At 44.5% G+C, this 25,454-nt stretch overlaps 1 protein-coding gene across 3 annotated transcripts; it reads left to right on the top strand.

Annotated features, from left to right (window-relative positions):
* Positions 1-638: 638 nt before the first annotated feature.
* LOC112224626 (Golgi apparatus protein 1) lies at positions 639-25,454 on the top strand. 3 transcript variants are annotated; one of them, XM_024388334.2, is made up of 26 exons: positions 639-1,064; positions 12,410-12,439; positions 12,649-12,735; positions 13,354-13,569; positions 14,622-14,825; positions 15,021-15,092; positions 15,338-15,524; positions 15,732-15,946; positions 16,259-16,380; positions 16,509-16,610; positions 17,389-17,542; positions 17,735-17,773; positions 19,218-19,355; positions 19,568-19,654; positions 19,795-19,857; positions 20,037-20,150; positions 20,380-20,468; positions 20,565-20,775; positions 20,893-21,030; positions 21,405-21,528; positions 21,694-21,836; positions 22,723-22,824; positions 23,063-23,170; positions 23,297-23,417; positions 23,546-23,652; positions 23,924-25,454. In XM_024388334.2, exons 1-26 carry the CDS (start codon positions 741-743, stop codon positions 24,089-24,091), a joined length of 3,465 nt encoding a protein of 1,154 aa, XP_024244102.1. In that variant the 5' UTR covers positions 639-740; the 3' UTR covers positions 24,092-25,454. The 3 variants fall into 3 exon arrangements, with proteins under 3 accessions (XP_024244102.1, XP_024244172.1, XP_042155427.1); XM_042299493.1 differs by lacking the exon at positions 639-1,064 and adding an exon at positions 11,359-11,483; XM_024388404.2 differs by lacking the exon at positions 17,735-17,773 and having other exon boundaries at positions 641-1,064.

Below are 25,454 nucleotides of genomic sequence, written 5' to 3'. Positions count from 1 at the left end.
GTTTTGATGGTATTAAAAAACCCTCATGTGGCTTTTTCCAAATACCCTGTTGTACTGTGTATATACAGTGTACCGCCCAATCCTATCCTGGTGTGTGATTCATACTGCAGATTGCTAACTGCAAAAGGTTAGCTAGCTCGCTATTTTCATAAATCAATGTTTATTATTTAAAAAAACATGTCTTCAACAATGAGCATTGTCTGTAGTGCTCTTCTAAAGATCAGTAATCAATGATTTTGTATTTTCGTAGATTAAATATCAGTATCATGGGTTATGTCAGGAACAAATGAAAGCAGACAAGTCAGATTATAGAAACAAAGTGCTAGATTTCCCCATTGCGATAGCGAATTTACACAGGCAGCTCAATTCTGATCTGTTTCCACTAATTGGTTTGTTGGCCAATCAGTACAGCTGAAAAAGAGTTTACGTGAAAAGATCTGTGGTCAAAATATAAATGAGTGGTAACAATATCAGAATTTGGTTTCCAGTGTAAACGCAGCCGTCTAGAGTCCAAAACTAAATCTACTTGTGTTTATTGCAAGTTAAAGGGGTGATTGTGATACAGAGAAACTAACGAGTCGGACCATATCAATGTTCTCAATTAGATGTTCAGTCTAGAAAATGTAGCTCTATGACTTGAGGTTGCCAACAACGCACACGCCGACGTATGCACGAAAACGTCCCATCCCACTGTAGTCATAATTTGCAGCTAGCAATCCAAGCTAGCTAGTTATCCGAAGATGGCGGCTTGTAGACGTGTTCCCCTTCTGCTTTTGATGTCTGTCTTTTTGTATATGCATCCCATTCGAGGACAGAAATCTGCGAACAGTGTAATCGCCAATACTGCAGTTAGGGTTAATATCCAGGCTCAAAATCAAGCCGCAGTTCCGGCTGCTGTAAATGGAGGTTCTCCAGTCGTCGCGGCCTCGCCACCTCGTAGACGCACCAGCGGCTGGAAGCTGGCCGAAGAGGGGGCTTGTCGGGAGGACTTGACCAGGCTTTGTCCAAAACATTCCTGGAACAATAACCTGGCTGTGCTTGAGTGCCTCCAGGATAGGAAAGAGGTATGGTGGAGTCTGCGATATTGTGTCCAGAGCTTGGGTGTGGGCTTTACTCAAGCTATAACGTTATCGTTAGCTATCCGATGCTAACTTTTAGCCTGCTAGCTACTTGGGTGCAGAAAGATGTAAAGAAAGTATGGTCATTTATTATTCCATATGCTTCGATAACTTCATTTCATAACTACTGAAAATACTGCATGTTTTTTTTTTAACCAGCCATTTAGGACGGTGTTAACTAGTAAAGTGAAGTCTTCACTTAACGTGAACTAACGTTAATTACCTAGTCACCTAGCTAATATCTACAGATGTGCCAAGCTATGACCATTGGCATTGCTAAATTAGCAATGGCTAGCTTGATCCTCTAACGATATGTTGGGAATAATGTCTCACGCATTTACTGTCTATCAGAGCCAACATTTACATCAATGTCCTGTTCAGAGGAAGAATAGGCGGATGTAGGAGGAGATTCAGTAACGGTTTTTAAGCTTCCAGCCAATGGTTATGGATAGGCTTGGGAAAAGGCAATATCTACAGTAATCTGAGAGACCACCCCTGCCTAGGGCCAGAAAGCTAGAGGTGAGACTCTATCCTAATCTGAACCAGTACAACCTGGTCTTGAGGAGACAATTAATATGACGAGATCTCCTCTGACGCCCAGGATCCCATTAGCCAGCTCTGCAAACTTAACGGTATTACAGCCTTGTGTAACGACTGTAATGGCGATAGTTGCTCTGCAAAACTCCATATTTTGGTGAGTACTGAATTTATTTTCACAACATTTGCAGAGCTGGGATTTGAATTGACGGATCCTGGACATCAGAGGAGGTCATGTTCATCGTTCCTCAAGCCCATGTATTGGTTCAGTCCAAATCCGGTGTTTGCAGAAGGCAGATTTGTATAAGCACCTGAGCCTCAAGGAGCTTGTCTAATATTAATGACAGGTAGTTTCTCTCATCTCAGTCCTCTTCATTGTGAAATGTATTATTAATTTATTTTCACCAAATGTTGAGGTCTATTTCAGTGGCCTGTTCATTGAGGAGGCTGGAGAGTCATGCTCTCTTGGCTGTGGGTTGTTTTTGAGGCACACAGCATTTTGCCTGTCTCCAGGCTACTCCTCTCACTGTCAGCCTCCCTGGTAGTTGTGGTTTTGTTGACGTGGTCCATTCACAGAGTAGGGAGGAGGCCATGGCAGTGTGGCTTTACTTTCAGGCTTTGTGGATTGACTCGTTTAGTTCTGAAAGTTCTGGTTTGGAATTTTGAAACACGTCTTCAGCTTCAAAGCCCTATAACACAAACGCAGTTTGAGGTGTTGGCGATGTAACTTTGGTCAACTCTGAGTTCAACTCAGGGTAACCGGTACCATGAAAGTGGCTCACCTTTTAGCCAGGAAAATTTCTATAGCAACGAATCCTTCAGAACTAACCTGCTCCGGAGCAGGCGAACTTAGGACTCCATTAACCCTGAATGAAGTATCTAAGCCATGAGTTGAGGACCAATGAAATCAATGGGCCTAACCTTGCAAAGATCATCTCCTTCATTTGAGTAAGACAACAGATTAAAACACTTGATTAATAAAACATTTAATGTTAAAATACCTAATTTCTTATCACAACACATTTTTAGAAATAACAGCATTTGCTTTTGCACTATTGGATTCAGAATTGTGTGAAAGGCAAACAGACAGCTGCAATCAACCATAGACATACTGTAAAATCCATATATGGCAGTTTCCATTCAAGTTAAGACTGGCTGCCATAGCACCCAATGGGTTTAATCGTCAAATTGCCAGGGTTAGAGGTTACAAAACCCTACAATGGATTATGTCTATGACAACAACCTGTTTCACGGATGGGAGCGATAAGCACACCAAAGACAACATTAAAGATAAGTAATGAAATAGAGACATTTCTAAAAGCCTAGGCCTAATTTTCAGGAACTTTTCATTTTTGATTTCAGCACAAATGACAATGTGGCACTAACTTGGTCATGGATCTAAGAGTTTGGCATTCGACTAGCCATGTGCGACATGCACGCACAGTTACAAGCCTGCTAGAGTTTGCTGCAGGCGGATGAGCGATATCCACTGTCGTAGTACGGATAAAGCCTGAACTAGATGTGAAGCAAGCTAGCTTTGGAAGGGCTGGCTACCACCCGGTTACTCAACCCTGCACCTTAGTGGCTGCTGCCCTATATAGACAGACATGGAATCACAGGTTACTTTAATAATGGAACACTAGTCACTTTAATAATGTTTACATACTGCTTTACTCATTTCATATGTGTATATACTGTATTCTCTTCTACTGTGTTTTAGTCAATGCTACTCTGACATTGCTCGTCCTAATATTTATATATTGCTAAATTCCATTTAACTTTTAGATATTTGTATTGTTGCGAATTGTTAGATACTACTGCACTGTTGGAACTAGGAACACACAATACATCCACAATAACATTGCTAAATATATGTATGTGACCAATAAGATTTGATTTGAAAACCCTAAGTAGATCTAGCTTGCGTCATAGAAAACCCCTCAGGGTAAATTTGAGGCATTTTGAAAATTTCTCTCTGGGGGATTTTTTATTTTTTTGTTGGCTATTCATAGTCTCAATACAGCAAAAATGACTAAACATTGTCGTCCACTCGTCCAGCCTTAGTCACCCGTGGGGAAATATTGATGACATTTCATTGCACACTGCAAGGAAATCTGTACAACACAGCAGTTTTCCCCTCTGCTTGATGTAGGCTAATTTTATTAAACTGCTCAGTTTTCAAATTCACATAAGCTCAAAACCTGTGCAGGCGTGCACTACTTTCATGGTTTCTGAGGTCAAGGATATGCCTAATGCCCAGTCAGATACAACAGACGACATAAGACTCAACAAGACAAAACTAGCCAATTTTAGAATGTTTTGATGGAGATCAACTGACTGAAGACCTGGCATTCAGATCAGACTGTTGCCACAGTAACAGTGCCTCTTTACAATGACATAATGAAACAAAGTTGCCACTTGTATCAGGGTATTGTATCATGAAATATGTATGCACCAGAGACAGGGCACACTTTGACTTGTCAGAGAAATATAAGCAAGCTAGGTTAGCTAGCTGCTTGACTGAACGAGTGTTAGCGTAGTGTTCTCTAACTAGCTATATGGATCTCTTGTTGCAAGACTTTAGCTAAAGATTTGACATGTTGCATTTTGGGAATTCCAGCAGCTGACATGAGATGTTCAAAAAACTCAGATCAAGCAAACTGCGCTGCAGTATACCTAGCAGTTAAGAGCATTGGGCCAGTAACCAAAAGGTCGCTGGTTTGAATACCTGAGCCCACTATGTGAATCATCTATGTGCCCTTGAGCAAGGCACTTAACTTTTTAAGTGCTCCTCTATGTCAATAAGAGCGTGTGTTAAATGACTGAAATGTAAATGTAGTGAAATCGTCTTGTCTCATGTATCTGAAGTGGGCTTAGGATAACTTTTTAAAGATGACATCATAAAACGTCTTCCATCAGACACATTTCTAAAGTAAAAATCTATACGCATGTAACAGGGACATTTTTAAGATCAATAAAGTTTATATTAATTTTAGAGTTATTTAACAACACAATGTGTAGCATATTTATATACAGTTGAAGTCAGAAGTTTAAATACGCCTCAATTGTTCACAATTCCTGACATTTATTCCTAGTAAAAATTCTTAGGTCAGTTAGGATCACCACTTGATTTTAAGAATGTGAAATGTCAGAATAATAGTAGAGAGAATTATTTATTTCAGCTTTTATTTCTTTCATCTCATTCCCAGTGGGTCAGAAGTGAAGCTGCAAATTCCACTATTGTGCTTAATCCTTATTATGGCTTGCTACACAACACATAACCCGATCCGGTCGAGCCTCACTAGCCAGATGAAGCTAGCTGGCTGCTTATAACTTTAGGTTTGGGCAACATGGCCCTCATCCAGGCCAAGGTGGCGAGACTTGGTAGTGATTACACCATAAGCTTTGTTGATCTCTGCACCAGACAGGATGCTCTTGCCAGCACACATGGGGTCCAACATGTACGCTGCGGCGTGTATGGGCTTCAGGCAGAAGACTTCACACTTTTTGATGTATTTCAGAACTGCAGTTTCCTCTGCTTGGAGCAACAGTGAAGTGAGCAGGGCAGTATGGATTTCTTCTCTTACATCTGCAAGCAGAGTCTGAACATCAGACAGGATGGCATTGTCTCCCTCAATTTGTGCAATGGCTACTGCTATAGGTTTCAGGCTGCTTACCACTCTCTCCCAAAATACATCATCCAGGAGGATCCTCTTGATGGGGCTGTCCATATTGGCATACTGTGATTATGACCATTTCTTGGAGAGACTCCTTCCCCTCCAGGAGACAGTCAAACATGCTGACGACACCACGCCAACGGATAGAACTCTATCCAAGATGGCATCGCAGTCAGATGTCTTTGTCCTCGTCGTGTCCCATGTATGTATCTTTTTTTCCCCGCATATCTTTTTTGTATTTTTCTAAACCTGAACTTCAGAATACTCTCCTGCAACCCACCTCACCCAATGTGTTGTGGATCTGCTTTTTTCTAAAGTATCTTTCTTTACTTTTGAACCGGAACCCCAACAGAAGGGCTATAATACATGTTTTGCATATTGGCCTGGACCCCTTTTTACTGCCGGTTCGGAGCCCCAATGATCCTTCACGACTGGACTACCGACGTTATCTGCCCGAGGGGGTTCTTCAACCGGCTACAATGTTGCGACGTCCCCTGAATGCCCGCCTGCTAGCCACAGCCCGCTAGCTGTCTAGAGCATATTGGACTGTTAGCTGAGGAGATCCATCGACCAATTTCTTGGGCCACTATACGCATTCTACCAATTGGACTGGACCCCCTTTACTACACAGAACACTAATCTATCATAACTGGTCTGCCGAGGAGGCTAAAAGACTTCTTCCATCGCGACGTCCCTCTAAGGCCCTTCTGCTAGCCCCGTCCCGCGAGCTGTGTCTCTAGCCAGCCTAACTACTCACTGGACCCCTATGATCACTCGGCTACGCATGCCTCTCCCTAATGTCAATATGCCTTGTCCATTGCTGTCCTGGTTAGTGATTGTATTTCACTGTAGAACCTCTCGCCCTGTTCAGTATGCCTTAGCTAACCCTTTAGTTCCAACTTCCACACATGCGGTGACATCACCTGGTTTAAATGATATTTCTAGAGACAATATTTCTCTCATCGTCACTCAATGCTTAGGTTTACCTCCACTGTATTCACATCCTACCTTACCTTTGTCTGTACATTATGCCTTGAATCTATTCTATCGCGCCCAGAAACCTGCTCCTTTCACTCTCTGTTCTAAACGTACTAGACGACCAGTTCTTATAGTCTTTAGCCGTACCCTTATCCTACTCCTCCTCTGTTCCTCTGGTGATGTAGAGGTAAATCTAGGCCCTGCAATGCCTAGCTCCACTCCTATTTCCCAGGTGCTCTCATTTGTTGACTTCTGTAACCATAAAAGATAGAACTGTGAAGGGGGGCGGAGTTAGAACCCTGCAGGCTGTCTTACTATCAAGGTCTGTACCCAAACAATTTGAACTTCTTCTTTTAAATCCACCTCTCCAGAAACAAGTCTCTCACCGTTGCCGCTTGCTGTAAACCACCCTCTGACCCCAGCTGTGCCCGGGACACCATATGTGAATTGATCGCCCCCCCCATATCTTCAGAGCTCATGCTGCTAGGGGACCTAAACTGGGACATACTTAACTCCCCAGCCATCCTACAATCTAAGCTTAACGCCCTCAATCTCACACAAATTAGCAATGACCCTACCATGTACAACCCCAAATCCATAAACACGGGCACCCTCATAGATATCATCCAACCAATTTGCCCTCCAAATACACCTCTGCTGTCTTCAACCAAGATCTCAGCGATCACTGCCTCATTGCCTACATCCGTAATGGGTCTGTGGTCAAACGACCACCCCTCATCACTGTCAAACGCTCCCTAAAACACACTTCAGCGAGCAGGCCTTTCTAATCGACCTTGCCCGGGTATCCTGGAAGGATATTGACCTCATCCCGTCAATAGAGGATGCCTGGTTATTCTTTAAAAGTGCTTTCCTCACCATCTTAAATAAGCATGCCCCATTCAAAAAATATAGAACCAGAAACCGATATAGCCCTTGGTTCACTCCAGACCTGCCTGACTGCCCTTGACCAGCACAAAAACATCCTGTGGCATACTGCATTGGCATCAAATAGCCGCCGCGATATGCAACTTTTCAGGGAAGTTAGGAACCAATATACACAGGCAGTTTGAAAAAGCTAGCCTTAGCTTTCCTAACAGAAATTTGCATCCTGCAGCACAAACTCAAAAAAGTTCTGGGACACTGTAAAGTCCATGGAGAATAAGAGCATCTCCTCCCAGTTGCCCACTGCACTTAGGCTAGGAAACAATGTTGCCACCAATAAATCCACTATAGTTACATTTCAATAAGCATTTTTCTACCGCTGGCCATGCTTTCCACCTGGCTACCCCTATCCCGGTCAACAGCCCTGCAACCCCCACAGCAACTCGCCTAAATCCAGATAGCCGATGTTCTGAAAGAGCTGCAAAATCTGTACCCCTACAAATCAGCCGGGCAAGACCATCTGGACCCTCTCTTTCTAAAATTATCTGCTGAAAATATTACAACCCCTATTACTAGCTTGTTCAACCTCTCTTTCATATCATTTGAGATTCCCAAAGATTGGAAAGCTGCCGCTGTCACCCCCCTCTTCAAAGGGGGAGACACTCTAGACCCAAACTGCTACAGACCGATGTCTATCCTACCCTGCCTTTCTAAGGTCTTTTGAAAGCCAAGTTAACAAACAGATTACGGACCATTTGGAATCCCACCGTACCTTCTGCGCTATGCAATCTGGTTTCATAGCTGGTCATGGGTGCACCTCAGCCATGCTCAAGGTCCTAAATGATATCATAACCGCCAACACTGTGCAGCCGTATTCATTGACCTGGCCAAGGCTTTCGACTCTGTCAATCACCACATTCTTATCGGCAGACTCAACAGCCTTGGTTTCTCAAATGACTGTGCCGCACCTGGTTTACCAACTACTTCTCTGAATTCAGTGTGTCAAATCGGAGGGCCTGTTGTCCGGACCTCTGGCAGTCTCCATGGGGGTGTCACAGGGTTTAATTCTCGGGCCGACTCTCTTCTCTGTATACATCAATAATGTCGCTCTTGCTGCTGGTGACTCTCTGATCCACCGCTACGCAGACATCACCTTTCTGTATACTTCTGGCCCTTCTTTGGACACCTCCAGACGCGCTTCAATGCCATACACTCTCCTTCCGTGGCCTCCAACTGCTCTTATATGCAAGTAGAACTAAATGCATGCTCTTCATCCTATCGCTGCCCGCCCGTCCAGCATCCCTACTCTGGACCATTCTGACTTAGAATATGTGGACAACTACAAATACCTAGGTGTCTGGTTAGACTGTAAACTCTACTTCCAGACTCACATTAAGCATCTCCAATCCAAAATGAAATTTGTTGCTTCCTATATTGCAACAAAGCATCCTTCACTCATGCTGCCAAACATACCCTCGTAAAACTGACCATCCTCGATTTCGGCCATATCATTTACAAAATAGCCTCCAACACTTTACTCAGCAAATTGGATGCAGTCTATCACAGTGCCATCCGTTTTGTCACCAAAGCCCCATATACTACCCACCACTGCGACCTGTACGCTCTCGTTGGCTGGCCCTCACTTCATACTTGTCGCCAAACCCACTGGCTCCAGGTCATCTACAAGTCTCTGCTAGTTAAAGCCCCGCCTTGTCTCAGCTCACTGGTCACCATAGCAGCACCCACTCGTAGCACGTGATCCAGCAGGTATATTTCACTGGTCACCCCCAAAGCCAATTCCTCCGTTGGCCGCCTCTCCTTCCAGTTCTCTGCTGCCAATGGCTGGAACTAACTGCAAAAATCACTGAAGCTGGAGACTCGTATCTCCCTCACTAACTTTAAGCACCAGCTGTCAGAGCAGCTCACAGATCACTGCACCTGTACCTAGCCCATCTGTAAATACCCCATCCAATCTACCTACCTCATCCCCATACTGTATTTATTTATCTTGCTCCTTTGCACCCCAGTATCTCTACTTGCACATTCATCTTTTGCACATCGATCACTCCAATGTTTAATTGCTATAGTGTACTTACCTCACCACCATGGCCTATTTATTGCCTTACCTCCCTTATCTTACCTTATTTGCACACACTGTATATAGACTTTTTTTCCCCCTACCATATTATTGACTGTATGTTTATTCCATGTGTAACTATGTTGTATGTGTCAAACTGCTTTGCTTTATCTTGGCCAGTAAATGAGAACTTGTTCTCAACTAGCCTACCAGGTGAAATAACAAATTAAAAAATAGGTATTGGTGGGCAGCTTCAATGTGGTGCTCTTATTCTTCTCACTTTGCTGCTATAACTTGATAACCCTTCACATACCTAACTGTTTCCTTGGGTTTCTTGTAGAGTGTATCCATTGTTTTCAGTGCCATGATGTCCTTGAGAAGCAGATGCAATGCATGAGCAGCACAGCTAATGGGTGTAATGTGAGGGTAGGACTCCTCCACTTTAGACCAGGCAGCCTTAATGTTCGCAGCATTGTCTGTCACCAGTGCAAATATACCTTCTGTGGTCCAAGGTCATTGATTACTGCCTTTAGCCAATCTGCAATGAAGAGACTGCTGTGTCTGTTGTCCCTTGTGTCTGTGCTCTTGTAGAATACTGGTTGAGGGGTGGAGATGATGTCGTTAATTATTCCTTGCCCACGATCGTTCGACCACCCATCAGATGATTGCAATAGTCTGCTTTCTCTATGATTTGCTTGACCTTCACTTGAACTCTGTATCCAGCAAATGAGTAGATAAAGCATGTCTGGTTGGAGGGGTGTATGCTGGGCGAAGAACATTCAGAAATCTCTTCCAATACACATTGCCTGTGAGCATCAAAGGGTGAACCAGTTGCATACACAGCTCGAGCAAGACATTGATCAGCATTTCTGACTACGTTCCTCCATTGAGTCAACTTGATTCCAGGAGGACCATGAGCTGTTGCTATCGATAAGGTGTCTGATTCATCATAATTTTCACCTCAAATAGAAGTAGAGGCACTTTTGTCAGAGGTAGCTTGTTGTGAGCTCTGAGGGAACTTTAGAGCAGATGATTCTGCATCTTTGTTGCGTTATTCACATATGATTTGGCACAGAATTTGCAAATGTACACAGCTTTTCCAACTACATTTTCCTTCAATTGTGAAATGTCTCTACACATCAGATAGTGCCCGTGGCATTTTCCTGTAAAGATGAGTAAAAAAAATTTACAAATACAATTCCAAGTACAGATAAATAGTTAAGCAGTTAGATTAAACAACTCCTTTGTAAGATAAATGGTTTCAAATAAAACGTGTATGGAAACAAGTGAATTAACACTGTTAGCAGGCTTAAGCAAGCTAAAACCCACATGGTAGCAAAAACTAACTAGCAGAAATTGTTAGGAAGTTAGAAATGATTTAAACACACTTTGCTGTAGGCTACTATTTACTAGTTAACAAAAAAATGTAATAAATTATATTCGCCCCACCCATTATTGTGATTATCTTAACTTATCAGAAAGCATGTAGTCCATAGCTCAATAGCGTCTCATTAGGGTGCAAGATCTTGAGAATCAACTGTACATGTGATGGAAGAAAGCACTGTGCATGCAGAAGGTTGCAATTCCATTGAATTGGGGATTGTTTAACCAAAATATGCCACAAGACCTAGAATTGCCTTGTGTATCCCACAGAAAAAGGTTCACTGTTAATAAGCTAACCTTTAAAAAAAAAAATGAAAGCAACATTCCCGGGCTTAACTTCCCATGGCAAATTTCTAGAAATGTACGGGTAAGTTTCCTGACCCTTTGCAACCCGTGTGTGTGTGTGTGTGTGTGTGTGTGTGTGTGTGTGTGTGTACTCACTCACTAGGGAGGGGCACGGATATTCAAATATCCAAATGGATGTTAGCATTCGAATACTTCAAAGAGTAAGAAAAAAAACCTGGCCTATTTTATCAATGGAAAAGGCTATATCAATATTACTAACTTTGCTAAACAAAATGATATTTCACAACATTCTTAATTCAATAAAACAAACATTTTAATGTATTTTTCATGACTTGCGCCCCATAAATACCTACCGTAGCCTACAGGGGTTTCACGCGTGTTATTGTCGGCCAATCAAGGTGGCACTAGAAAGTGGCTCCATGTGTAGCAAGTGAAGTGGGAGATCTCTAATCAAAGCTAAATGGAATTAAAGTTACGGAATGAAGTTAGCTAAATGAGGAGTCCGCTACAACGAGCAACCACCAGGTAGGCTGTGGAATCTGAATGGATTTGCTGTAGATAAGGACGGGAAGCATAGCAAAATACAGTAGCCTCCATTAGCCTAGCTAGCTGGCTGGCTATCTTAGCTAGTTTCTTTGCATCGATTTGATGCATTAGACGGGCACTACCAGATATGATGATGATGATATATGGCGTCTACAAGTTTGTTTAGCTAGCAAGAGTCCGTATGCTCGCTCGTCAAACACACTCTGACCTCTGCCCATCCCCCGAACTGCAGCAAGCAGTGGCACCTCTCTCCTAAGTTGCACTACAAATCAGTTCCAAAGTTTAATCAAGGTATTTTTATTTTGACTGGAAAAAAATGCATGATATTCAAGTAGTGACATTATTTCCAATGCTAACATAAGATTTGGCTGCCATGTGGACCTGCCCTCCTGTAGATTGTAGTAGGCCATTTTGTAGAGATGTTATTTTATCGCTAAAGCACTGATTGGTGCTTTGTTGGACAGGCCTGCATTGCTTACAGTCAGTCTCCTGCGGCTCAGCTCCCATAGGGAGGCCAAACATCAGTCAGCCTGGCCTGAGCGGTGTTAAGGAGAGGCATGCAGACATTATTTTTCTCCTCAATGGCCTTGTGATAATTTAGGAGTTGGGCTCAGTCAAGACAGTAGCTATATTAAGCACAGGCCCACTAACGGTATAAAGTCAAATGGGACTGATATTGACCGGTGACACTCGTATGTTTCTACAGCCCTACAGTTGTTGAGTCATTACATTTTACTGGTGGCTAAGTGTTGTGTTTAGCTCTTCTCTACGCCAACTGACAACGGAAGTGCTGCATCACTGTGTTTGTTTGTTTGGCCTTGTGCTCTTAATTGCTCACTGCCCAGCATGTTCCTGCTTCTCTTTACGGTTCGGATCATAGTTTGACCCTCTTTTTTTTTCTCCAGGAAACCGAGATCGCTGCTGACTGCAACCATGTAAGTGTTTTGAACTTCCTCCCTCACATCATTAAACTGTCCTTTCAGTTTGTGTAACTGAATGTGAATAATGATTTAATACAGCGTTGTTAGCCCCACTTGTGGTCTGACCTGCTATCACACCCCTGCTTGCATTTCCCACTCACAGTGGACCTGTACTGTTTTTCTCTAAGCTATCAATAGACTTGTTTAATGTCTTCTTTCTCCAGCTCCTGTGGAACTACAAGCTGAACCTGACGACTGACCCCAAGTTTGAGTCTGTGGCTGTGGAGGTGTGCAAGACCACCATCTCCGACGTAAGTTGTCTAGCTAGCTGGCAGAGCTTTATGGATCTGACTATAGGTAATAATAATGATTAGATCTGCTTATTTGTCCTGTTTCACATATGTACAAGTGTGTTATACACATGCATGAAATGAGCTTTTTGCATATCCCAACTCCCCCTGAGACACCCTCGGCGAGCGGCCAGGGTCAGCCATTATCAACGGCAACCCTAATTGCTCCAGGGTTAAGTGCCTTGCTCAAGGGCACATTGACAGATTGTTCATCTTGTCGACTCGGGGATTTGAACTAGCGACCTTTTGGTTTCTGGCCCAATGCTCTAACCATCAGGCTACCTACCGCTACTAGGTCCTGTCCTCATGCTACTACTGTCACTGTCCCTGGCACCTAGCAACACCTAGTACCAACACACCGTTTGGAAGTAGGCCTAACACACCCAAGCACTTAACTGGAAAAGCTTAAATTACAGAAAATGTGGCTTGCCAATAGTAGTTTCTTCCATTTCTTTAATCATGGATTGGTTTTGGCTTAACCCCTACGTGCACAGGCCTTTGATGCCCATGCAAACTAAGTGTGTAAGAAAGATATATTGTGACATACGCTAACCATCATTTTCCTCTCCTTCCATTCAGATAAAAGAATGTGCGGCGGAGGAGAGAGGAAAGGGCTACCTGGTTTCCTGCCTGGTGGATCACCGCGGCAACATCACGGAGTACCAGTGCAACCAGTACATCACCAAGATGACCAGCATCGTGTTCAGCGACTACCGCCTCATCTGTGGCTTCATGGACAATTGTCGCGAGGACATCAACAGCCTGCACTGTGGCAGCATATCCACCGGCGAGAAGGTGACTGCTCTCGTGGCCTTCTCTCACCTGTCTGTTATTGCTCTGTGATATATCAGAGTACATGCTATTTAGCAGACGCTTTACATACATTTGGTCCCAGGAATTGAACCCACTATCCTGGCCATGCTTTAACAGCTGAGTTTATAGAGGACCACATCTATAGGCATAGATCTAACCTTGTCTAACTGTCATACACACCTGTCTCTTCTTACTGTCTACTCTCAACTCATTTCACTGGCGACTCAGTAGCCTACACGTCTGTAAAGATGGAACACTTGCTCACTTTTTAAATCAGTATTTTGTCATGAGGGCTTTATATAGAATTAGATTTGTATGAATTGGTCTCTGTCTCTAGAGGTAACAAAAAACAAGGACAGGCGCAGGATATGCCCATTTTGTTTGTGCAGGTTTCTAATTTGTTTGGTTTTCCTTTTTATTTGACACTTTGGGTTCCACCATGGCTTATGACTACATGAGGTTTCCTGCTTTGGGCATAATGTAGTCAGGCTTGAGTTACTGCCTCTGTGCTGCTCTGAGCTCCAGTGTGGTTTTCCTGGCTATGAGTCCTCCTGAGTTACTGCTCACTGCAGTCAGTAACTTAGCTACTTCAGTCATGATTTATGACAAATTTAGCTTCCACGCTCTCGAAACTCCCAGTGTTAAACAATTTATATTTTCATCCTGGCATCCTCTGAATTATTCCTTTCTACAGGATGATTAATGACCATGCCTTCAGGAATCAGAAGCCAGTTGTCAGGGCAACACAACGGCAATAACTCCTGATGCTGAGTTAAAAAATAAATAATTCAGCGTAAAAAAAAGTTTAAATATTTAACTTCTCTGTATTTAGTAGTGTATTTCCTCCCCTCTCTGGCTGGTTTTATGGTTGTGTGTTCTATTAAATTGCTGAAATAAAATATTTGATAAAACATTGCATCCAAAGCGCAACTCTGGGCGCTAACACTTCTGCTGGCCTTGCACAGAGACGCGTCAGTGCTGTAGCCAACTTGAACGTATCCATCTCACTGTCCCCATGCCACCCTGTCCCTCAGGACGTGCACTCCCAAGGTGAGGTGATAGCATGCCTGGAGAAGGGTCTGGTCAGGGAGGCAGAGGAGCAGCCCGGGGCCCATGCCATCAGGCCTGACTGTAAGAAGGCCATCATGCGTGTGGCCGAACTCTCCTCAGACGACTTCCACCTGGATAGATACCTCTACTTTTCCTGCCGGGAGGACCGGGAGCGCTTCTGTGAAAATGTGAGTACCTTCCTCCTGTTCACTTCTTGTCTCTCATTTCATTAGAGGCAACATTTTGAGATTCGGGGTCAGATGCATTCAGACTTTTATTCGAGTTGAATCCAAGCTCCTTGCAAAGGTGTTTTTGTCACTAACTTTGGGAATGTGAAAATGAATTCATCATTGAATCACAATTCTAATTTCTTTGATATCTAGACTCCAGCCGGAGAGGGCAGAGTCTACAAGTGTCTCTTCAACCACAAGTTTGAGGAGGCCATGTCTGAAAAGGTACGTGTTCTGCTCTTCAGCCTGGTTGGAACGGAGTCATCGCCAAAATAATAATATCCATTTTCTGCTACATGTCATTTGTCCATATGAATAATGCTGTTATTGCAATGCATTTTGTCAGCACGGTTGTCTAAAATGTAGAGAACACCCTTGAATGGGAATATCTGTTCTGGTAATTCCATTCTATTAGTCAGTGAGTCAGATGGAGATTGTGACCAGAGCTGTGTTTTGGTTGACCACCACAGTGCAGAGAGGCCCTGACCACGCGTCAGAAGCTGATTACCCAGGACTACAAGGTGAGCTACTCCCTGGCCAAGGCCTGCAAGACAGACCTGAGGAAGTACCGCTGCAGCATGGACACCAACATGCCCCGCGCCCGCGAGGCACGCCTCTCCTACCTGCTGCTCTGTCTGGAGTCTGCCGTACACAGAGGTTAGGCTGGCTGTCTCTTCTTCCTAATCTATATCTGTGTCTCTCCCTGTCAACCTGTTTTGTCAATCTGTATTAGTCTTTCTCTCATACGGTGTCACACTGCTGTTACATTGAGGGTTTGTCTCTCCACTTAATGAAATGCCTTTCTAGTGCCCCACTTGTAGTTCCTATGTGACTTTTCCTGACGTGTGTGTGTGTGTGTTCCAGGTCGTACGGTGAGCGGTGAGTGTCAGGGGGAGATGTTAGACTACAGGAGGATGTTGATGGAGGACTTCTCTCTGAGCCCTGAGATCGTGCTGCACTGCCGTGGGGAGATCGAGGCCCACTGCTCCGGCCTCCACCGCAAGGGACGCACCCTGCACTGCCTCATGAGGGTGGGCCGAGGAGACATGGGCACCATCGACAACCTCTGCCAGAAAGCTGTGAGTTCACAGGGTTCTCCCCAGGAGTGGTGCTGCTGTGTAAGGTGGGCGGGGGAGGTCTGGAAGGAGGTGGTGTTCAGAGTTTTTACTACAAAAAATACAAAAATAAATAAATAAAATGCCTGTAAAATCACCAGGAATAAATCTTAAAATGAGTTATATTTAGGACATTCCACCACTGAGGTCAAACAGAAAAGAGAACCACTGTCAAGTTTTACTACACGTGCAGTTTGCCTAGTCATCTAGCGGTGTAACCCTCCCATTACCAGACAGTGGTTGTTGAAGGTTTGGGTCTCTCGCTCTTTCTCTTAGCTCCAGACCCTGATCCAGGAGGCTGATCCTGGGGCAGACTACCGTATTGACCGGGCCCTGAACGAGGCTTGTGAGTCTGTCATCCAGACCGCCTGCAAACACATCCGCAACGGAGACCCCATGTGAGTCACCAAATTGTTCCCCTCTCCTGCTTGATTTACGCAAAGCTAGCAGAACATTTGTATGTCAAATTGCATGTAGTACTTTGTATATCTGTGGAATTGTTAAGCTCCAATGTGCTTTTGTGTAGGATCCTGTCTTGTCTGATGGAGCACCTGTACACCGAGAAGATGGTGGAGGACTGTGAACACAGGCTGCTGGAACTGCAGTACTTTATAGCACGGGACTGGAAGTAAGTAGCAATGCTAGTTTATGGTGATGCTTGTCGTGGAATATTCTAATCAAGTGAGAGACTGACATTTCTTCAAACAATCATCTTTATTCAATATTGATTCATTATTGCAATAATGAGGCTGGTCGACCGCACACTTTAAAGTGTGTTGCCGAGAGCTTAACCTTTACAGAGGAATCCTGTTTCTCATATAGCTGACACTAAGAATGCTTAGTCATGGCTGGTTCCACCCCCCCAGGCAGATCGGCCATCTTGGGTTCATCTTATGGTTATCTGCACCTGGTGCCGTTTTAACCCAACCCCGGTTTAGTTTCCAACCCCGGTTTAGATTCCAGGATGATTAGAAACAATGAGGGGTTTTCTTCTACTCCTCCAGGCTATCTCGGTTACACCTACCACATGTTGTCTATGGAATGTCAGGCTGCAACTCGATTGTCAGCTCAAGCTCCAGAGTCCCAACTCAGCCCCACAGACACGGATGAGAGAGTACTCCTCATAGCTTTTCGATGCATAAACATTATTAAACAGCCTTGTAATTTTTCTCTCACATGCTTCACACATTCAAAGCCTATTAGGGGCTTGATCAGACTCCATATTAAGGGTTTTTAGTATGCCTGGTCAGTGTGCCCTGGTATGGTTTCCCACATTGTGCTTTTGCTTGTTCTTTTGGGTCTATGCCGGGTTACTGTAAAATCACTTTGTGACAATTTCTGATGTAAAAGGATGTTATAAATGTATTTGCTTAATCTTCACACACACTCCTCTTACTGTCTGCCAGACTGGACCCCATCCTCTATAAGAAGTGCCAGGGCGATGCCTCCCGTCTGTGCCACGCCCACGGCTGGAACGAGACAAGTGAGATGATGCCACCTGGTGCCATCTTCTCCTGTCTGTACCGCCACGCCTACCGCACAGAGGAGCAGGGACGGCGGGTAGGACTGATTTCACCGCAGTGCGCTGCACAAAACGTAGCTATCAGTGGCTAATGTAGAGGAACATGAATATAGATGTAGCTAAATGTCAAATTATCACAGAAAACCAAAATATTGTCTGACGTGATCTAGGACCTTTTTAGAAATCAATCTGTCCTCAGTACGTTCTGATGGTGTTGTCCTCTTTAAAAGGGAAATGCAGTGGATGAAACAGGAAGACGTGTTTTCGTTGTAAGTTCAGTGTTTTGTTAGTGATGATTATCACGATTTGATTAGGTTCTGATTCCCGAAGTTGATTCTGGTCAAAATGAGGGCATATTATAGATTTTACTTGTTGGAGAATTTCAATTCGTTTCCTGCAGAAACGAACACTGTAAAAGTTTAAAAAATGGAATCTGTGTTATTTCCTGGTAGTTGCTGGTTGAAAATGCAATCTACGCAAGACCTCATCAGCCTGATTGGCGTGAGTTTCGGCTTGCCTGGTGACATCACCAGGCGGTAAATTGGTTAATAGATCAATAAGAGTTCCAAACCTGTCTACCAATAACCACTCCCAGACAGTCCTAGCAAAATTCTTGCTCTAGAATGACGTGAAATACGGGCCAATTCAAGAGGGTGCTACTAAATTAGTGTCTAAACCTAGTTTTGTTTTTGCCTATGTCAGTATAAATCACATACAGTGAATCATTAAATTGTTCTCTACAATATTATAACATCAATATGCTTGTACAGTGTTGATTTAAATAAGATTGTTTGTTGTGAACGTTGCTAGTTTAGACTGCACTGGTCTTGGTTGTATCGCTTCCATATTTCAACGTTGTGAGGTGGTAACATTTGGAGGCGTTTCCACGCTTTGGACCAATCAAAATCAACTTGGTACCCTTTGTCATTTTCTTCTCGATCCATGACTTTCTATTCCTCAAACCCTGGTCAATCAACTTTGAGAGGGCCGGTTTCTATGGTGATTTTAAAGGGAAAACTCAGAAATAAACAAAACAAAAATGGGGGAGGGTACATACTGATTCTGTTTGTTAGCTTTGTAAATTAATTGTGTGTCTGTGTGCGCCATTTTTTTGCATTTTATTCTGTTGATTTAATTTATAAAACGCCCATGTTATCCCACATGAACCTGCAGGCACTAGTTAGCTTGTCAGATGACGCTCGACTTTGGTGCCGTTCTGCTCATGGAGCATTGTCCGGGTTCTATTGAGCAGTGACCACTTTTTGACCATTGCTGTAATCACATTCTAATCTCTTATCATGCTAAATTCTCTGAGTAAATCGTCTTTACCAGAAATTATTTGATATTGATATAATAACATCTGCATTGGGCCATTTTTAATATTTGACTGGAATGATTGATTAGTGACATTAACAGTGGGATTATTTATTGTGATTGCCCATTCAATATACTGAAGATACACTACAAGCAAACACATAATTCTGATGGGACCTTCCATAAGTGTTGACACGGGTATGTCTTAGGGGCTCCTATCTCCCCTACTGTCTAGTTTTCTTGTCCTGCATCCTAAACAGGGTTGGCCTCAATTCCATTTCAAATCAGTAAATTTAGGAAGTTCCTGAATGTCCAATTGACTGGATTGAAATGGAATTGATCCAGATCCTGAGTTTTTTTTTTAATAGTGTTGAGTTCTGTTCTTTTGATATTCTTTAGCTGTCCCGGGACTGTAAAGTGGAGGTGCAGCGTATCCTCCACCAGAGGGCGCTGGATGTGAAGCTGGACCCCGAGCTGCAGAGACGCTGTATGACTGACCTGGGGAAGTGGTGCAGTGAGAAGACTGAGTCTGGACAGGTACTGGAGGAGACCGCTTGCTGTCTGCCATCTCATCCATTAATTGAATTGTGGCCTGTAACTGCTGACGTGATGGTTTTGCTTTAAAATGCTGGATGCAGACAGTCCTTTACTATAGAATATGGCTGTACATATTGGGGCTAGATCAGGGGGACAGTAATTGCACAACCAGGGTGTAAAAAGTTTGACATGGACTTTTTTTGGTGTTCCAGGAACTGGAGTGTCTACAGGACCACCTAGAGGAGCTGGTGTCAGAGTGCAGGGATGTGGTGGGCAACCTGACTGAACTGGCGTCTGAGGTGAGAGAGACTGGAGTACCAGGGACACGCTGACTAACTGGTTGACTGACTGACTTGCTGACTGCTCTGTAAGAAGAACTGGCTGTGGTAAACTATGGTTGGTCACATGGTAAAAGGGCGTTCTTCTCTTTTCCCACCAGGACATTCAGATTGAGACCCTGCTGATGAGAGCCTGTGAGCCAGTCATCCAGTCGCACTGTCACGTGAGTCCTACCTCTACCACAGCCCCGAGCGCCCTCTCAGGGTTTCTCATACCACCAACCCCCATTTTAACTCTACTAACAATGACTGGGATATCTCTCCTGTCAAGAATGTAAAATGATCCATCAGCTGATTTAACTGATCAGGTTATCCTGACCATTTCTCCCCTTCTCTCTCCCAGGAGGTGGCAGATAACCAGATCGACACGGGGGATCTGATGGAGTGTCTGGTGCAAAACAAACACCAGAAGGAGATGAACGACAAGTGTGCTGTGGGAGTCACACATTTCCAACTGGTGAGTCTGTCTGTCGCCCAATTCCAAATAAACTCAACACTGGTGTCGATCTGAAATGATTGTATAGATGGAAGTGAGAAACATACAATATGCCTCTAAACCAATGCTTTCATCCAAAGCAACTTACAGTGCAGTGAGTTTATCCAGTTTGATAGTATGTGAGATTTGAACCCACGACTTTGACAGTTGCTTCACTCCCATTTCTCTGCGTTTCCCTTCTCCCTCTCAGGTCCAGATTAAGGACTTCCGTTTCTCCTACAAGTTTAAGATGGCCTGCAAAGAGGATGTGCTCAAACTCTGCCCCAACATCAAGAAGAAGTGAGTCTCGTCTGAGAGAGAACCTGGGCATAGTTGACCAAACTACAATCAAACTTTAAACGGACCCAAACGTTGTCTCTCTTGCTGTCTCTCTAGGGTGGATGTAGTGCTCTGTCTAAGCACCACGGTGAGGAACGACACTCTTCAGGACGTCAAGGAGCAGCGCGTGTCTGTCAAGTGTCGTAAGCAGCTGAGGGTGGAGGAGCTGGAGATGTCTGAGGATGTCCGTCTGGAGCCTGAGCTCTACGACTCCTGTAAGCAGGACATCGGGAGGCTGTGCCAGAACGTGGCCTTCGGGAATGCCCAGGTAAGGCCCACTGACAGCTGTTTGTGTGCCTTGAAAAAGCATTTAGTAAACACAGTATTTTTCATAACTATTGATTACGATGATGGCAACTATTGATGACTGTGACGTTTGTAATAGGTGATCGAATGTCTGAAGGAGAACAAGAGGCAGCTGACCCAGCGATGTCACCACAGGGTATTCAAGCTGCAGGAGGTAGAGATGATGGACCCAGAGCTGGACTTCCAACTCATGAGGGTCTGCAAGCAGATGATTCGGGTATGTACTTTTCACAGAGTCATTTTAGCACCGAATGCATAACACAAGGACCCAAAGCAAGGAATGTAAGGAACGTTTCAACAATGTAGCTATGCTCAAAGGTGCTTCAGTCAAACCATTGCTGATTACGTTGTGTCCGTATGACGTTACGTTTCAGAGTAATTATAATTTTCTGAAGGAGAGGTCCCTGGCTGCTACTAAGACTGTCCCAGACAGACATGATGACTGGCTTGTTGTCTGTTGGTCTCTCCCAGTCTGTGTATTTAATCTGCATAGATGCAATACATTTAATCGATAATGAAGAGCAACGTTTCACCAGCTACGCTGCCTTCATCTGTGTTTCTGAGTGTCCTAGTGTTGTCTGTCTCTGCCAGCGGTTCTGTACTGAGGCTGATGCCAAGAACATGCTGCAGTGCCTGAAGCAGAACAAGAACAGCGAGCTGATGGACCCCAAGTGTAAACAGATGATCACAAAGAGACAGATCACACAGAATACAGGTGGATACTGAATATACACACACACTATAGCTCACAATATGAGTAGAGATTATGGTTTCCATCAAACATACAGTAAACACCTCTGTAGTATTACTCTACCCCTATGGTTCTCACCTTGTCTCCCCAATCTAACCCCTATGGTTCACCCTGTCGTGTTCTGTCCAGACTACAGGTTGAACCCAGTGCTGAGGAAGTCGTGTAAGGCTGACATCCCTAAATTCTGCCAAAGCATCCTGAACAAGGCTACAGGAGACAGTGAGCTGGAGGGACAGGTTGTCTCCTGCCTCAAACTCAAATATGCAGACCAGGTCAGACTACAAACTACTACTGGGTCTCCTTATTCGGACCAGAAATATTAACTCAACAATTTCAACTATTTTTACTGAGTTACAGTTCATATAAGGAAATCAGTCAATTGAAATGAATTCATTAGGCCCTAATTATATGTAATTCACCCGTCTGGGCAGTGGTGCAGCCATTGGTGGCCCACCCGCTGGGAAGCCAAGCCCAGCCAATCAGAATTAGTTTTTTCCCCCACAAAAGGGCTTTATTACAGACAGAAATACTCCTCAGTTTCATCTGCTGTCCGGCTGGCTGGTCTCAGATGACCCTGCAGGTGAAGAAGCAGGATGTGGAGGTCCTGGGCTGGCGTGGTTACACGTGGTCTGCGGCTGTGAGGCCGGGTGAATGTACTGCCTATATCTCTAAAACGACATTGGAGAGGCAGCTTATGGTAGAGAAATGAACATTAAATTGTCGATCCACAGCTCTGGTGGGCATTCCTGCAGTCAGCATGCCAATTGCACGCTCCCTCAACTTGAGACATCGGTGTCATTGTGTTGTGTGACGAAACATCTCATTTTAGTGGCCTTTTGTCCCCAGCACAGGGTGTAGCTGTTTAATCATCTTCTTGATAATCTATCCACCTGACAGGTGTGGCATATCTTAGCAAAGGAGAACTGCTCACTAACAGGGATGTAAACCAATTTGTGCATAACTTTTGAGAGCAATACGCTTTTGGTGGGTATTGAACATTTCTGGGATCTTTTATTTCAGCTCATGGGACCCACATTTGATATGTTTATATGTTTGTTCAGTATAGTCAACCATGTTTGAGTGATTAGTAGGTAGGTTACACGTACTGTTTGTCTGTGTGGGTGTGCTTAGACCATTCTCTTACGTGTGTGTCCACAGCGTCTGTCTCCAGACTGTGAGGACCAGATCAGAGTGATCCTACAGGAGTCAGCTCTGGACTACAGACTGGACCCGCAGCTGCAGATTCACTGCACTGATGAGGTGATTGGGTCTAAACAGGGGTGCATTCATTGTCTTGCAATGGAAACCATATACAGTTTTTAAGAACCAAACGGAACGAAATAGGGAGGGACCTTCCTGAATTTCCGTGTGGAGGAAACAGTTGAAATATTTCGCTACAGAATCGTCACAATGACTACACCCCAGGACTATTACAAACACACACGCTTTGTAACACAGTTAAGAAATGGTGGTTATACATTACCCTTCTGCGTGTCAGATCTCTCGGCTGTGTCCAGAGGAGGCTGCGGCCCAGGAGCAGACCGGTCAAGTAGAGGAGTGTCTTAAAGTCAACCTCCTCAAGATCAAAGTGGAGGGCTGCAAGAAGGTGGGTGGTTCTGTTCTCTTCCCTCTCCTCTTAGTAAACAGAAACTGACAATGTTCAGCCGTCTTAAGAGCCAAGAGGTCTGAGAAACATCCTTTTTATTTCTCTTATCACCCCACCTCTCTGCAGGAGGTTCTGAACATTCTGAAGGAGAGTAAAGCAGACATCTTTGTGGACCCTGTCCTCCACACGGCCTGCGCTCTGGACATCAAGCACCAGTGTGCTGCCATTCCACCAGGACGAGGGCGCCGTGAGTAGTACACACACACACACACACACACACACACCACCTGCACATTTGTACATGCATCCCTGTCCCCTGTAAGGCCTTTTCTCTGTGCTGAATGGCCTTACCTTTTTGCTTGTGTTTCTCGTCAGAGATGTCCTGTCTGATGGAGGCTCTGCAGGACAAGAGGGTGCGTCTGCAGCCAGAGTGTAAGAAGAGACTGCAGGACCGCATCGACATGTGGAGCTACGCTGCCAAGGTGAACAAGACGCACGCACAAACATACCAACAAGGCGTCACTAGCTTGCCTTAACACTCACACCTGAGCCCCTTCAAAACAAGTGCGAACCTACCAAACATTACCACCACACTTTTTAATGCGTGTATGTTTTTTGTCATGAATTGAGCTATCAGTGGCTGCTACCCTCTTATTGCCTAGGATTCAACTCGCACAATATCACATTGAACAATCTCTACTTTTTCATACTTTGACACCCACACCTGCTCCCCTCCCCCTATGTCCCTCCAAGGTGGCCCCGGCCGAAGGCTTCTCAGACCTGGCCATGCAGGTGATGACCTCACCCTCCAAGACCTACATCCTGGCTATGATTGGCCTGAGCTTGTGCATTCTCTTCCTGTTTGGCCTGCTGTGTGGCCGCATGACCAAGCGATTAATGCAGGAGCAGAAGGACAGGTAGAGAGAGGGGCCACAGAACCAGGACAGGGCCCTCACTCAACATAGCCCCAGCTGCCCTGACCTTAGCCTGGCTCTATGTACAAACCATCTCCTTTTTATCCTCCTCTTCTGCCTCCTCCACATCCCTCCCCGAGACCAGCTTCTAGGGGGAGCCAGCCATTCGAGCTTCTGTCATCATTGCCATGCTGTCAGAGGGCCACGTAGGGTGCGGGCCTAGATTACCCAGTCTACCCTATAATAGTTGGTTTCACTGGTGTGAGAGTGGACATGCCCCGACTGTGAGACCGACTCATAACCCCTCCACAATCTCCACTCCAGTGTCTGACTGATGTTCTGAAGTTATACAGGAGACTTCTAGAAGGACGCTGCCGCCACCTGTTTGTCCTCCATCGCTCCACTGCTAACCAGCTAACGCTAACAGACCTGTACCGTCGGGCGGCCCAGTTAGGCCTGCCCGATGGGGCAAAGCAAAAATTCTGGATTCTGCTTTTGGTTTCTCTTGCAGTGGTTTTCTTTTTTTGCTTTATCTCATTTAGAGGTAATATTTCTTTACAGATGTTTTCTGTGGGGTAGAAGGGGAGGTGGTTTCACAATAAACAGTAAGAGTTATGTGAGAGAGACAGAATGTCTCCATACTTATGTTCTTCCCAAGAGGCTTTCAATGATTTCAGTACTGATACATTGCTTTTAGTGTGAGTGGTTGTGAGAATGACAGTGTGTGTGAAATGGGAGTGTTAACTGTTTTTCTATTACATTGTTGTTCTTCTCCTGAGAGGGCGGGGGTGGGGTGGGGGGTTGACTGACTTCAGGTTGCCCATGTTTATTACATTCACTGATTTGCCATGAGACTGCCAGGTGTGAACTGTCCTCCACCGACTGAGCCGCATAGGAGAGGAGTCACACAGCCTACAGTATATTAGATCAGTTGTACACTTATAATAACTGATGATAAATAATATTGATTCCTCAATTTGTGATTATACTGACAGACCTGGCAGTGTATCATAGATGGCTCCAGTGCCAATGCTAACCGAATGGGTGGTATGGTAGAGAAACGGTTAGCATTGACCAGATGGCTGGACATCCAGGCGAGTAGTCTCACACATTTCTCTCAAGGTACTCAGAGTTAACAATGGGCATTTCAAAGTTGGAGAGCTGGGTCTAGGTGGTCTGATTGGACACAACACTGGTGACAGACGGTGCAGGAAGATATGTCTAATTTTGAACACTAACATCTCCATAGCTTCCCATGTAGCAGATTTAAGCCAAGGGTATCTAGTGGCGTTAGGATGGTGGTAGAAGGGGTCAAGAACAATGCAAAAAAAATAAAGACAAGTGCTTATAGAGAAGTTTTTGTTTGAAAT

This window comes from Oncorhynchus tshawytscha, linkage group LG01, assembly GCF_018296145.1.
Source record: "Oncorhynchus tshawytscha isolate Ot180627B linkage group LG01, Otsh_v2.0, whole genome shotgun sequence".
NCBI lineage: Eukaryota > Metazoa > Chordata > Actinopteri > Salmoniformes > Salmonidae > Oncorhynchus > Oncorhynchus tshawytscha.
This window is presented reverse-complemented; position numbering and strand designations above follow the sequence as displayed.

Excerpts from the sequence above, each read along its gene's own strand:
- LOC112224626 (XM_024388334.2), top strand. The coding sequence starts at position 741 with ATGGCGGCTTGTAGACGTGTTCCCCTTCTGCTTTTGATGTCTGTCTTT. Across the intron at positions 13,570-14,621 it reads GCATATCCACCGGCGAGAAG|GACGTGCACTCCCAAGGTGA; the intron begins GTGACTGCTCTC and ends CCTGTCCCTCAG. Across the intron at positions 21,837-22,722 it reads AACTCAAATATGCAGACCAG|CGTCTGTCTCCAGACTGTGA; the intron begins GTCAGACTACAA and ends GTGTGTCCACAG.